A 14390-nucleotide genomic window follows, 5' to 3' on the forward strand; every position below is an offset into this window, starting at 1 on the left:
GCACTTAATAATAATCAGATTATCAAACTTCAAAGATAGAGAATCCTGAAAGCAGCAAGAGAAAAGTGATTGATTACATACAAAGGAAGCTTGATAAGACTATGTGCAGATTTCTCAATAGAAACTATGGAGGCAAGAAGGAAGTGGGGTGATATATTTAAGATACTGAAAGAGAAAAACCACCAACCAAGAATCCTATATCTGGTAAAACTGTCCTTCAAATATGAGGGAGAGCTTAAAATATTCTAAGACAGACAATGACACAGTTTGTGAACAAGATACCTGCTCTACAGGAAACACTAAAGGAAGCACTGCGGACAGAAAGGAAAAGACAGGAGTGAGAGGTTTGGAAGACAGTTTTGGGAGATAGCACAGCAATGTAAGTACACTGAACAAAGATGACTGTGAGTATGGTTGAAAGAGGAAGGTTGGGACCATGTGAGACACCAGAACAAAAGACGAAGGATAAAGACTGGGACTGTGTAACTCAGGGAAACCTAGGGTGCTCAGAGATTGTAATAAAAGGTACAAATACGTTTCTACAGGAGGTGGAACAAGTGAATGTCAACATTGCAAGGTGTTAAAAATAGGATGGGATTGGGGAGAAAATACAGTCAATGCAAAGTAGAGACTATAATCAACGGAAACATTGTATTATGCTTCCTTTAATGTAACAAAGGCAATATACCAAAGCTAAATGTATGGGGTGGGGGGTGGAGCGGGATAGGGGAAGTGTATGGGACTCTCAGCATTGGTGATATTGTCTAACTCTTTATTCTACTTTAGGTTAATGCTGTCTTTCCTTTTATTGCTTTCTAGTTGTCATGTTTTTGTTCTCTCTCTCTTTCTCTTTTCTTTTTCTTTGGTCTCTCTGCCTTCTTTGACTCTTCTTCCTTCTTTGTGGAAGAAATGGAGATGTCCTTATATAGATAGTGGTGATGATGGTGAATACATAAATACGAGACTATACGGGAAGCAATGATTGTTTACTTAGGATGGAATGTATGGTGTGTGAACAACGCTGTCTTAAAAGAAGTGGGTTGATAAAGAAACTTTGAGGGCACTATATTAAGTGAAATAAGACAGACATATATAGGCAAATATTGCAGGGTTTCACTGATATGAACTAATTACAATATATAAACTCATAGACAGAAGTATAAGTTACCAGGATATAGAATGAGGCTAAAGAATGGGGAGTGATTGCTTATTATGAGCAGAATGTTCAACTACGGTGAACTTAAATGTTTGTAAATGAACAGGGGTGATGGTAGCACATTGTGAGAATAACTAACAGTGCTGAATGGTGTGTGAAGGTGGTGGAAAGGGTAAGCTCAGAGTCACGTATGTCACCAGAAGGAAAGTTGGAGGTTAAAAGTTGGGAATGTATAAAACAGTGAATCTTGTGGTGGACAATGACCGTGATTAACTATACAAATACTAGAAATCTCTCTCACGAACTAGAACAAATATGACACTATAACTAGAAATTAATAATAGAGAGGCATATAGGGAAAAAATATATACCTATTGCAAACTATATACTACAGTTAGTAGTATTTTAACAGTCTTTCATCAACAGTAACAAATGTACTATACCAAAACTATGAGTCAATAATAGAGTGGGGCTGGTTAGGGGTATGGGAGGATTTGAGTTTCCTTTTTTGGTCTTCATTTTTTTCTGGAGTAATGAAAATGTTCTAAAAATTGAAAAAAATTGATTGTGGTGATGGATGCACAGCTCTGTATGATGGTACCATGGGCAATTGATTGTACACTTTGGATCTTTGGGTAGTTGTATGGTATGTGAACAATCTCAATTAAAAAATATATATATATATATATATAAAGCAAGTATGTGTGCTTTTAGGAAGTGAATGTGGTTCTAGCTTTTGTAGGAGCACATTAGGCTACTTTGAAAGCTTTTGGCTTCAGCCTGTTCGTGTCTTCCCTCCTTCCCAGTACAACCCGTATTCCCCAGGTGACGATTCTCAGGGCTGCCAGCCAGTTGTTCTGGAGAACCAGCTCTCCAAGTTGCCTTGCAATGCCTCTGGGTTTCTTTTGCATCTTGAAGAAAACCTAGCAGCTGTCTATTTAAAATTTGCTCTGATTTGAATAGTGTTCAACCATTATTACATTCCCCCCAAAAAAATTGTGGGGAAAATTGTAAAGGCTTTTTTTTGTTTCATTGTATCAGCTTAGCTCCTAAATAGTTCACTTTATTTTGTCTTTGTTGCAGGTGTTGTTTGATGACATTGGACAATCTCTGATCACACTTTCCAGCCCAGAGCTTCGGTTTCGGCTAGTCGAGGCCTTCCTGCAGTTCTTGGGGGTGCCGTCTGGCTCGGCTCCTCCTGCCACCTGCCGTTACCTGGCCATGGATGAGAACAGCATCTTCGATAACGGACTTTGTGATGAAAAGCCATTGACACTTTTCAACCCCTCATTTTCTGGCGTTAGCTGTGTTGGCCGCATGGACCAGTTGGGCAGTAGGCGCTGGACCAGGGGTCACAATCGAGATGGCGAGGAGTTCATCCGTAACGTCTTCCACCTCGTGATGCCTCTGTTTTCAAGCAAGGAAAAGTCTCAGCTCGCCTTCTGCTGGTTACAGTACGAGATTGCAAAGGTAATGCCAGCCTCCTCCTCGGTCCGTATGGGGACTTTTCATTTCTTGTCGGTGCCCATAAATGGGGTTATAAGGCTTATTGCTCTTCAGGGAACCTGCCACAACCCCTCCTCCTTCAGTGACTCTGGAAGGCACCTTGTGGGAGGATGGAGGGGGCAAGGCCATCCACTTCAGTGACTCCAGAACTGTGTATCGTGTTGATTCTTAAATTGCCAGATGTCTCTGATTATATGAGCAGTTCGGTTAAGAACCAAGCTTAAGCTTAAGCAGGGTTAGAGGATTTAGGGGCTTATTACACTAGATAAAATAAGCTGCTTACTTTATAGCTGTCTGCTAGAAATTAAATGTCTGGGGTCATCAGTCTGCCCTCTGCTGGCCACCATTTAGTATTGAATTTAAACACCAAACTTTTGAAGCTTTAGTTACAGATTTTACTCACCAGGTTGTATTATTAAAATGGTCTCTTTGATAACATTTGGTGGCTACATCTCTTTGGAGAAGGGCATCTTGAGTGGATAAGCCTTGTTTATAGAGATTTCAAATCTCTATTATTTGGGGGCACCCGTGGCTGAGGTAAAATCCTGATATGTGTCCAGATTCAGAGAGCCCAAGTGCTTACCAAACACTTGGAAGGCAGTGGAGACGCCTCATACCTTTTCAAAGTTGGCAGTGTAGAGGGATTGCTGTAAAACTACAGAGCACTTGAGGGCATCCTTTTCTTTTTGCCCATAGGTCATTTGCTATCTGCATACCAAAAACAAGAAGAAATTAAAGTCACAAGGGAAGAACTGCAAAAAACTAGCCAAGAATCTCCTTAAGGAGCCGGAAAACTGCAACAATTTGTGCCTCTGGAAGCAGTATGCCCATCTGGAGTGGTTGCTTGGCAACACAGAGGATGCCAGAAAAGTTTTTGACACAGCACTCAGCCTGGCGGGAACCAAAGAGCTGAGGGATTCCGCGCTCTGTGAGCTGGGTCTGCTCTACGCGGAGCTGGAGGTGGAGCTGCTGTCGGACCTGAGAGGAGCTGCCACAGCCAGGGCTGTCTACATTCTAACCAGACTGACCGAGAGCGTCCCTTATGGGCCCTACGCCGGGCAGGTCTTGGCGGTTCACATTTTGAAAGCCCGGAAGGCATACGAGCACGCGCTGCAGGACTGTTTGGCCGAGAGCTGTGACTCTGACCCAGCTCCCCGTGATTCCTTTAACCGCTTGATGAGCCTGGCTAGATGCTTTATGCTCTTCCAGTATCTAACTGTAGGGATCGATGCTGCCTTGCGGATCTACGAGCAGGTGTTTGCAAAACTGAAGAGCTCCATTTCCCCAGAAGACTCTGGCCTGGAGGAGGGTGACCGTTCCCAGTACCTGACCAGTGTTCTCGAAGCTGCCACCCTGATGCACACGCGTCTGCTCGGGTTCCACCTGAGAGTGAGCGTCTACCCACTGACACCCCTGCGCATGGCCCTCTCGGAGGCTTTAAAGTTGTACCCAGGCAACCAAATTCTTTGGAGGGCATATGTACAGATCCAAAATAAGTCCCACAGTGCCAGCAAGACAAGAAGATTCTTTGACGCAATCACCAGGTCTGCCAAATCCTTGGAGCCTTGGTTGTTTGCAATTGAAGCTGAGAAAGTGCGAAAAAGACTGGTGGAAGCTGTGCAGAGGTAATTACGGATCATCTTGTTCACATGTTGCACAAACCTTTATGGACTGTCTACCATGTTTCCACCCCTCTGTAGGTCTCGAGACAGTGTCCGGGACACCTGCTCTGGATATTCCAGGGGGTGCAGGACATGTTGAAAGATGGTATTTGCAAGTTAAGACGAAAGTTACTTACAAAGTAGCAGCATCTTTCATTGGAGGCCTTTGCCGCTGCCTTCCAGGCCATGCTTTTTGGGAGCCTGCGTGTTGCTTATGGTGCATGGGCGGCGACTGTCAGCCCTTCAGAGTGTCTGAGAAGCTGTGGTGGATGTATAACACTGAAAACTACAGGCTCTGGTGTTGGACTTTTAAAACCCAGCTCTTCCACAGTTGGCTGGGTGACCAAGTCAGTTCATCTATAAAATGGGGATAATTGAGGAACCTACCTCATCATGTGTTTTTGAGGGACAGGGAGTGCAGAATAATTAGCAGCTTCTGTTATTACTGGTAATAACAGTGTCATGTTTTAAATGTCGTCTTTTGATACAATGTTTTATACCTGAAGTTTAAATGGTGGTCTTGGGAAATATATTAGCTTAGGCATCGTGGTTCCTTCCAGAATCTTAGCTGTTGCTTCACTTTGACCTCATAAATTTGGCAAAATTACCTCACAATAGTATTTCATTTTATTTTATTTATTTATTTTTTTTTTTTGCTTTGTTCCACTGGGATTTTATTCACTCCATATGAGTTTTACTTTCTCTCCTTTTAAATGGAAAGGTCTTTCCTTCCTGTAAAATATAACATGCATTCTGCTGACCAAAGAAAGGATAGTCGGAAAACGGAGGTAGTTAGAAGTCAGGGAAGCAGCTCGTGTGTGTGGGACTTCTAGGTAGCCTGAGGGAGGTATAGAAACCACAGAGCCCTGGCCTCAGAGGGACACTCTGTGCCCCCCAGCGTCACAGAGACCCAAGCATGCACCCCGCTGTGCCCTGACCCACTTGCTGCTGACACTTGTTAGTACTAAAGCACCTCCTCCTCCTGTGATGTGGGCCAAGAGAGCTTGTCCCAAGGTTACATGCGCCCTTTTCTTGCAGGCTGGATGGTAGAGAAATACATGCCACAATTCCTGAGACCGGCTTAACAAATCGTATCAAGGCCCTGTTCGAAAATGCCACCCGGAGTGACAGTGGCAGCCAGTGCCCCCTGCTGTGGAGGATGTATTTGAACTTTTTGGTAAGAGCATATTTAGACTTCTTTGTTCGCAGAGCTCTACTCCTTCCTTCCTAAGTGAGAAAGGACGAGTGTCCAGTAGCCACTGCGCAGGAAGGCCGGGGGTGCTCATTCCCACCTCACAGCTCCTTGGCATTGGTTACTCCTTCCTGGATCCCCAGCAGGATCACATCATTCTCTCATGGGACCAGGTGAGGGGCGGCAGGTGATGTTTTTATTCAGGGCATTTGGTGGAATGAAAGGCCCGATGATTAGGGCAGGCCTCATTTACTGTAGAATACAGCCACGGCCAAGGGGCGTGTGTTTTAGAAATAGGCTTCTGGGCCACATGTGTGTTGCTTTAGCTCAAGGGCACTGCCTCACATCCCAATGACCTCCAGTGCATATCACACTTTTCCGAAGACAGGAATGACCCTCCTTAGACGTAAATGCTATGTGTATCTCTGATTATTTCTGTAGAATAAATTTTCAAAACTTGGTCAGAGAGTTTTAATATTTCTATTTGACAAAATTGAGGTTAAAGAGATAGAGAATGAGTTAGGGGTTAGAAGTTTGGGCCTCTCCCTTCTGTCTTCGATTCCAGAATTCACCTGTCTGTACCCCCTGTGCTGAAGGCCAGAGGCCAGGGGTGATGCATCAGCTCAGGTGTCGGCACACCTGGGAAAAAAGGTGCATGTTCTTGTGGCAGAGTTGGCCACAAAGTTCTGTGCATTTTTGTTCTTTTTAGTCCAAAGCTGAGGTTTTATGGTTTGGATCTGGTGTGGCATGTCAGCCTTAAGAAGCCCACATGCTGCTCCTGCATGGTTGCGGTGCTTCCCTGGCCCTGAGCAGGAGGCTGCCAGCTACTCAAGGGGCACCCGGGTCTGGTCTCACCTCCTCTTCTACGGAGCCCAGGCTGCCCTCAGGGCAGATCAGATGCCCCCAACAGCGTTTCCAGTGCAGATATTCTGTGAGTCTTTCTAAGCAAGTAAAAGACCTTAGTTTAACAAGGGAGACCTTCCACATTTGCCAGTTTTAATTTCCCCAGTCTTTTATTTATGGAGATGGGATGAGGTACAAATGTACCATATTTTACTGGGAATCTGCTGTGAGCCAAGTTTTGTTGGACTGTAGATAGAAGAATGCTTGTTGACTTTGAAATAAAAAGATCTGGGGCCTTAAGGAGTTTATCTCCTTTTGGAAAGGTTCGTGTTGGAACCGAGGATTGATTAGAGCAATGACTTCCCTGGCAGCCCCTGAGGCCTTGGGGCAGGCGTTCGCACTTTGATAAACACTGAAAAAATCACATGAGGGTCAAGATGTGGGCTGTGGGCAGCAAGGAGCGGGAGCGGGCAGGGAGGGGTGCCACAGGCCTGGGGAGGGATGGGTTCTATGGAGGAGAGTTTCTGTCTGTGCATGCTTGCTTGCTTTGTTTTCCCTGCAAAACTGATTGAAGGAATTGAAACTTACTGTTGGCTGTAGAGAATATGGTGGGAAAAAAAAAGAATTAGACAACCAGAAGTTAGAATTTTCTACTAAGATTGGAAATTTTAACTTACCGGGTTAAAACCTCTGTTTTAGGAGAGACTGTCAAATATACCATTCTGCATATACGTTAATACTCTCACCCAAACTCTTTTTTTATTGTTGTTGTTTTGGCTAAAATTGCACAGTTATTCTCAAGATTTTTAAAGTCTTTTAATTTGATCACCTACCTATACAATAAAAAAAAATGTTTAAGTATATAAAGCAGTTAGCTGATTTTATGTGACTGATGAAGGAAGTCTTAGTAAATGGAAAAGAAAACTGGCATTTCTGAATTGTTAATCATTGGATATTTTTCTTTTTTTACTGTCTGGGATAATTTCCTCCTCCATTATGTTGACAGCTGGCAGAAGTTAGAATATATTGAAAGGCCCCCATTTGCAAGAGCTGGTGGAAGGGAAAAGAATCCTTTTTATGAAGTTAACCTTTCTGGTGATGAATAAATAAACCTCTCAGCAGGAGTGTCAGTCTTATGCTTCTTAGGAATACTCAGATGAAATATTATAGAAATGTTATCTTTTCTTTATTTGCGGAAGGCTGGATATCAGTGTTGTCAGATTCCTGTGGAAGAAATTGTACAAGCTAGCATTTGCTCGGATTTGCTTATACCGACATAAAGAGAATGGTATTTTGCAAAAGCCTGAAGACTGCAGTTATTTTGTTTTCTTAGTGATGCCTGCTTTCCCTGTGTGGAGGTGGCACACATCAGATGAGGTACAGAAATGCCAAAACAAGTGATTACTGAGCATCAAATGGCTTCTCTAATGGAGAGCTCAAGCCTTGTTACTTTACTGAAGAGGCTGGCCCGATCGACAGCTGCCTCTTCCTGCTGCCACTGTCCCTGCCCTGCCTGTCTGAGTAGGTGGACAGTTATTATTGGCTCAGCTCAGGCAAGGACCAGGGGCTGAGCAGAGGGCCCTGTTGCCCGCAGGTTTTCTGGGGACTCACATTAGGTGTTCACGAGTGTCTTGTTTGCTGGGTTCTTCACACAGAGGCCTGCAGGTGAGGCTTGGTTTCTGGCACTGGGTCTGAGGGAAGGGTGGGCCTCTGTGTGACACAAGAGGCCCGGTTCACTCTGGGGGACTCACTGGCAGGTCGGAGGCTTGCCTAGAGGCCAGTGAGAGCAGCTCTGCTCCCTCCTCATCTGCATTTTCTGTGGTTCTCTGCGAAGACCTGGTCAGTGCCTTGAGCTGCTCCCAGGCTGTGTGAGGAGACAGGTATCCCTCCAGTCACAACTGGGGTGAGGGGGGAGTGCCATGGTGGGGAAGGGGGCGTCACCCATGGGTTATATTTCAGTCCTGACTTAACAGTTTAACAAGGAATGTGGTTGTCAAGATGAAAAAATTTAGAAAGTGAGGAAGGATGAGGGGAGCCAGGTTGCAGCCATGGAATTTCTTTCCCGTTTGCGGCTCTGCTCTAGTCAGAGGGGAGGACACATACCAGGCCCCGTCTTAGAGTATGAAACCATGAATGGGAAAACCCAATGTAATCGCCAGCACACTTTGACGCAGCATGAGCTTCTCCACCTGAGACATTGAAGGTGTTGTCCTGTGGCCAGTGGATGAGGGGATCTGGGAGAGCATCTCTCATTTGAAGCTAACCAACTTAGCTTCCTAGGATTATATCTGTGAGTCTCACAAATACAGTGGTTTGTCACTGGCTGAGAAACTACAGTAATAATTGTTCTTTCAGAAGGAAGGAAAAATTGGCTAGAGTTAGTAATTTTAGGAGGGACCATTTTTGGGGGGCAGGGAAAGGAAGGCGAGCTCCCACTGGGTTCCTGGTTATTAAGGTAATAAATTCAGAGGCCCAGCCTCAGAATGCCTGGGGCTCACACCAGGGAGGGAACCCAGGCCTCCCCAAGCCACACGGCTGGCTCTGTGCTGGCACTTGGAGGAGGTAGAGCAAGACTGAGCCTTGCCTGAAGCTCACAGATGCTGGTTACAGCCCAAAGTTACGGTCTCTGGGACCTTGGGGATTAACCGTAAAAAGTTGGACAGGAAGTGAGGCCGTCCTTGATGGAGCGAGTTCCTGAGCCGTCAGCTGGGCTGCCAAGATGCCACTGGCTGGGGTTCCTGGGAGGTCGGTGTGCCAGTTTGAATGTATTATGTCCCCCAAACACCATTATCTTTCTTGTAATCTTGTGTGGGCATACTTATTAGTGCTGATTAGATTGGAATCCTTGGAGTGTTTCCATGGAGATGTGACCCACCCAACTGTAGGTGATAACTCTGATGAGATAATTTCCATGGAGGTGTGGCCCTGCCCATTCAGGGTGGGCCTTGATTACTGCAGCAGTATATAAGCTCAGACAGAAGGAGCCAGCTTGCCACAGCCAAGAGGGACTCTTTGAAGAATGCACGGGAGCTACAGATGAGAGACAGTTTGAGGACAGCTGTTGAAAGCAGACTTTTGCTCCAGAGAAGCTAAGAGAGGAAAAATACTCCAAGAGCAACTAAGAGTGACATTTTTGAGGAACTGCAGCCTAGAGAGGAACGTCCTGGGAGAAAGCCATTTTGAAACCAGAACTTTGGAGCAGATGCCAGCCACGTGCCTTCCCAGCTAACAGAGGCTTTCCAGACACCATTGGCCATCCTCCTAGTGAAGGTACCCGATTGCTAATGTGTTACCTTGGACACTTTATGGCCTTAGGACTGTAACTGTGTAACCAAATAAACCCCCTTTTATAAAAGCCAATCCATCTCTGATGTTTTGCATTCCGGCAGCATTAGCAAACCAGAAGAGTCAGTCATCAGCAACCTTTATGAGTCCCATGCCGGATGCTGTGCACTGGCTGGTGGCTGGGAAGAGTGGGCATGCACTGGAACACACTCCTGGGGGAATGGGGAATCTGAGGGAGGCAGGGAGGGGAGGTGGATGGAAAAGTTCAGAGATGGACTTCAGCTCCATGAGCTGTGCTTGGGTTTGCTGAGCTGCCTGCACCACCTAGCCAGTGGTGCTACCCTGTGTGGCTGATTCCCCGGAGAAGCTGAGCCACGGATCCCATCCTGTTGCTGGAGAGAGGCCCTGGTGAGGGGAGTCTGGGAGCTACCTCACTGGGCTTGGAAAGAGGTTCTAGATCTGTAAGTTGAGACTAGGGATTTTATACCCAGAGCGAAAACCTGCCAAGTTCAGCACACTGAAATTCTGACTGAAATTGTCACTCCTAATAAGATTACTGGTTTGATGATCCTGGTGATCTCATTTCTTGAAAAGATAGTTTTCAGAAAACAACAAGTATTAGAGCAAGTGTTTTCCCTTTGTGTGAAGTCATCAGCCTCACCTCAGAGACAGCCTGGATCGAGGCACCGTCATGGTGCCGGGACCTGGTCCTCACAGCACAGGAGTGGACGCAGGACGAGGAGAAAGGCGGAAGTTAAAGGCCGACACGCAGGGCCGTCTGTGGAGGGAAACTGGCCCCAGCCAGCCGTGGCCCCTGAGCCATCCTCTGGGACGTGGAGACCTTACTCCCGGGCCCGCCATCCACGCAGGCCGACTTCCTGCACTCAGGAGCCCACTTGTAGATGAGGCCAGGAGGATTTTATAGCCTTAGCCTGTCAGTCTCAATTAATCATTTTTATATTTTGTTCCTCACCTCAGGTTTCCTTAGGAAATAAAGAAAGAAGCAAAGGTGTATTCTACAAAGCTCTTCAGCATTGTCCTTGGGCAAAGGTAAGTTTTAAATATCATGGTATGTTCAGGTTCCCACACGTCCCCTGGGCCTCAGTCCAGCCAGCCTGCCTGGCCTGACGGTGTCTTGCTCAGCTCTGCGGAGGCCTTGTCATAGCGAGATGTCCCCTGTGGAGTCTGAGCCTTCTATGCGTTGGTTTCCTTTCTCGGCACTAGAGTTGCTACTTCATGGGTGGGTCGCTGTGGATAGCTGGTTTCCCACATTTGCCCAAACTTCAGCCCAGTTTTGGAGAATCAGGATCCACGTCCCACTTCTGCCTGGCAGAGCCCCGGTCAGGATGTGTTCAGAAATCAAACTGAGGGCAACTGTAGCGTCTGCCAACAACCAATGGCCCCATTTAAAGTGTACGCACTTTCCGTCTTTCTGTGAGTTTGGTGCCCTTCCTGGAGCACACCTACATGTTATCTGAGTTAGGAGAGCCCCAGTGAAGGGGAGTTGGGCTCGGGAGGGCAGGGCAGGAGGGCCAGCTTCCTGGGAACCTGCTCCTCGAGTTCTGAGCTCTCCCCATGTGGCAGGAAGTGGCTGACTAACTGGGTGGGCCCCTCCCACCTGTAGGTGTTGTACATGGACGCCGTGGAGTACTTCCCCGATGAGATGCAGGAGATCCTGGATCTGATGACTGAGAAGGAGCTGCGGGTGCGCCTGCCGGTGGAGGAGCTGGAGCTCCTGCTTGAAGATTAGGGATCAGGAGGGCAGGAGGTGTCGTGGTGCACTGCGTGGTGTGTGTGCCTAAGTGCGTTAGGAGACCTCTCCTTTTTAAGTCTACTTTCTTGGTAATTTGTGTCTGGGTCATCAGTCTTCCCAAAGTTGTACATTTTTAGACTATAAAAGACACAAAAGCGATTGTTTTACATATTATATATGTGAATGTGTATATAGATACGTAGAGGACTCATTATGCCGAACAACACTTAAACCTATTGTGGTTGAGGTGTGTGCAGGTTCTTGTTTGATCTGCCCTTCCTCTGCCCAGCCACTGCCAGCCCTGCCCTGGCATCCGTGGTGGTCTGCCGGGGCCTCTGGGGTCTTGGGGTCACTGCAGGGAAGGGGTGAGACCAGAAGTAAAGGTCTAGTTCCTCAAACACTAGACCTCCTCCCTTAGGCCTGTTAGTAGAGGTCATTTAAAACTTGGGTCCTGGCTTGTGTTGAGTACGTGGAATGTTTCTCCTTAGTCCCTTGGACCAGAACTCAGCGGGAAATGCAGACTCTCAGGCCCACTGGGTTGGAATCTGCCCTCTAACAAGACTCCCAGGGGACTGTGTGCCCATTGAGTGTGGAAAGCACTGCCCAAGATGAGGAGCCCTCAGCAGAGGCTTGTTGGGGACTGCCGGGTGCCCGCTCCTTTTCCCACAAGCCCACTCCTGCCTCCCAAGATGTGCTGAAGATGCTTGTTCATCTGTTCTGTGTCGACACTGCTTACGAGACTAAGGCCGAGACTGGTCACATTCTTGTTTTGATTTCTGAGGCCTATGAATAAAATGGACCATATTCTGCTTCTGCAGAGATTTTTTTACTGCCTTACAGTCATTTTTCACCGCTAATAACATTTGACCAGGAGGAATTGCTTTCGTATCTTCCATGACGTCCTGCTCTAAAAAATATCAATAGCCTCCCTCTGGCTTTTTTTTTGATCATAATCTGTAGAATGCTGAAGTCTTCGATTTCTTTAAAATATTAGATTTTCTTTTCCAGAGAAGCCAGTGTTGTAGAATATGATTTTGGCTAGAACCTGATGGATATTGTCTAGAAACCAGCAAGGGAAATGTAGCTGGAGTGCTAGGCCAGTGCCTCGGAACACAGAAGGAAGTCGGCCAGCCCACCCCAGTAACTGCCCTCCTCTGCCTCTCCCCAAGCCCCTGAGCTGCAGGCAGCTTGGGCAGAAGCCCAGGGTGCTCTTTAGCAGTGAAGGCAGGTTGGGTGCTCCCTTTGGATGACTTTTCCCAGGAATACGCAGCAGGTGGACATAGCCAGCACAGAGTGCTCTAGCCTGACGTGTAGACTCACTCCCTCCCACACCCAAGAGCTGATGGGCTTGAGGCAGTAATGAGAAGATTTAGGGAGGTCTGACCTCTCCCTCTGAGTTCCTGGTTTCCTGCAGAGTAGGACCTTCACCACCCGTGCCCACTGTGTGTGGTGGGCATCAGGCAGCCCCGGCTGTCCTATCGTGCTGGGGATGGAGTAGGAAGCCAGTGTCCAGGCTACAGTCCCCACAGTAGCAACTGGAGCTTCCACCCCCCTTCTGTGTCTGTTCTCGTTTGGTGCAGAGCTGAGCAAGGAGTGTGATTAACTGGTTTCCTCAAACCCCAGTGGAACCTGCACCTTGGGAACCTGGAGTGGAGTGTACAAATGGGCAGCGAACCCTCTAAGAGGGTAAAGCAGCTTCTCCAATTGACTACTAGCACATTACTTGCTGCCTGGAGAAAGGCTTAAAACGAAAGCAAGGATTTCCTGTGGTAGAACTGTTTTCTAGGAAAAAGGGATGATGAGGTCATCACTTAAAAGAAAAAAAGCTTCACTCCCTGGGAGTCTGAAAGATGATTAGGCGTCTCCCAAGACTCGCCCAACCAGACAGATGCTCAAGCATGTCAGGAATGCTAATTACTTCCCAGAAGGAGTTGCTAATCGCATTACACCCTGGGGTTTGGTCCCAGCTTGGGTTTGGGACATTTTCTCAGAAATGAAGCAGTATCTTTCATCAAACTCTTGATAATCAAGGGCTGAAAGCCATTATCAATCAGTGATGTAAACTTAGCCTTGGAATCAGTTGATTACAATTATTTTCATTGACCTGAATAGTGTTGATCAACAAACAGTACAAGGCTTACTGCTCGGCACTTGGGTGTAGATAAAGTTGGTTATTCTGGTTTTGAGACTCTTTTTTGTTACTGCTAAGAGCCCACATTTTGTATAACAGGTTTTATTTCATCATTAAAACATCATGTGGCTCCCACATGCTTGTAGGACTTCTGGAGCATGTGCTCCAGGGCTACAGTCACAAGGACTCCAGTAGCCCTGAAGAGGCATCTATTTAAAGCACGCTTACTAACAAATGTTCACCAACATAACTGAATGCTTTTGGAAGTAAAAGAATCATTTCATTCTGTTTAATGAGGTTGGAAAACATTTCTAAGATGTACTTTTTTAAAAAATGTTCATCCTGGTCATCCAACATGTTAGGATAAATACAAAAGAAATCATTGCAGAAAAAAGAAGGGAGGAAGGAAAGAAAGAGAAGTGCTGCCACCTGCACAGGTGCATCGATTGCTGGGCAGGTGGCAGGTGCAGGACACACGAGGGGAGATGCCAGCCTGACCCCATCCGGTCCAGGTGCCCAGGGCCTTCTGTGCTGCGTCCTGGTAAGAGAAGGCAGCTGCTCTGGTAGCCACTGCTTATAACACATGCAGGCTCATCAGTTATTTTGCATGGAAACATGGAGACCACGTGCTTGTTGCAGAGCGAGCGATGAGAGAGGGGTCCATCCTAACGGGAGGGCCTCTTGGGAGTCATTTCTGGGGGGCTTGGAAGAACCAAAGAACCCTTGGCTTTCCCAAAGGCAGATAGGGCTGCCCCGCTCCTCCTGACCGTCAGCCACGAGGTGCAGGGAAGGAGCTCTCCCCAGGAGCCCCATCCTTCACCTGGTACTTCATCCCTGCGTCCCCAGGGCAAGGCTTGGCCCAG

At 46.9% G+C, this 14390-nt stretch overlaps 1 protein-coding gene across 3 annotated transcripts in view; it reads left to right on the forward strand.

Moving 5' to 3' along the window:
* The window catches only part of NRDE2 (NRDE-2, necessary for RNA interference, domain containing), a 59283-nt gene that overhangs the window by 39907 nt on the left and 4986 nt on the right, over positions 1-14390 (forward strand). For 2 of the 3 annotated variants that reach the window (XM_037832078.1, XM_037832080.1), the window contains 5 exons: positions 2240-2626; positions 3359-4287; positions 5362-5500; positions 10622-10693; positions 11268-12217. In XM_037832078.1, coding sequence (XP_037688006.1) covers positions 2240-2626; positions 3359-4287; positions 5362-5500; positions 10622-10693; positions 11268-11393 — 1653 coding nt within the window. In that variant the 3' untranslated portion in view covers positions 11394-12217. Of the gene's footprint in view, positions 1-2239; positions 2627-3358; positions 4288-5361; positions 5501-10621; positions 10694-11267; positions 12218-14390 lie in introns of those variants that run through there. The other variant, XM_037832079.1, reaches the window with a different exon arrangement.

This window comes from Choloepus didactylus, chromosome 4 (assembly GCF_015220235.1).
Source record: "Choloepus didactylus isolate mChoDid1 chromosome 4, mChoDid1.pri, whole genome shotgun sequence".
Taxonomy (NCBI): Eukaryota; Metazoa; Chordata; class Mammalia; order Pilosa; family Megalonychidae; genus Choloepus; species Choloepus didactylus.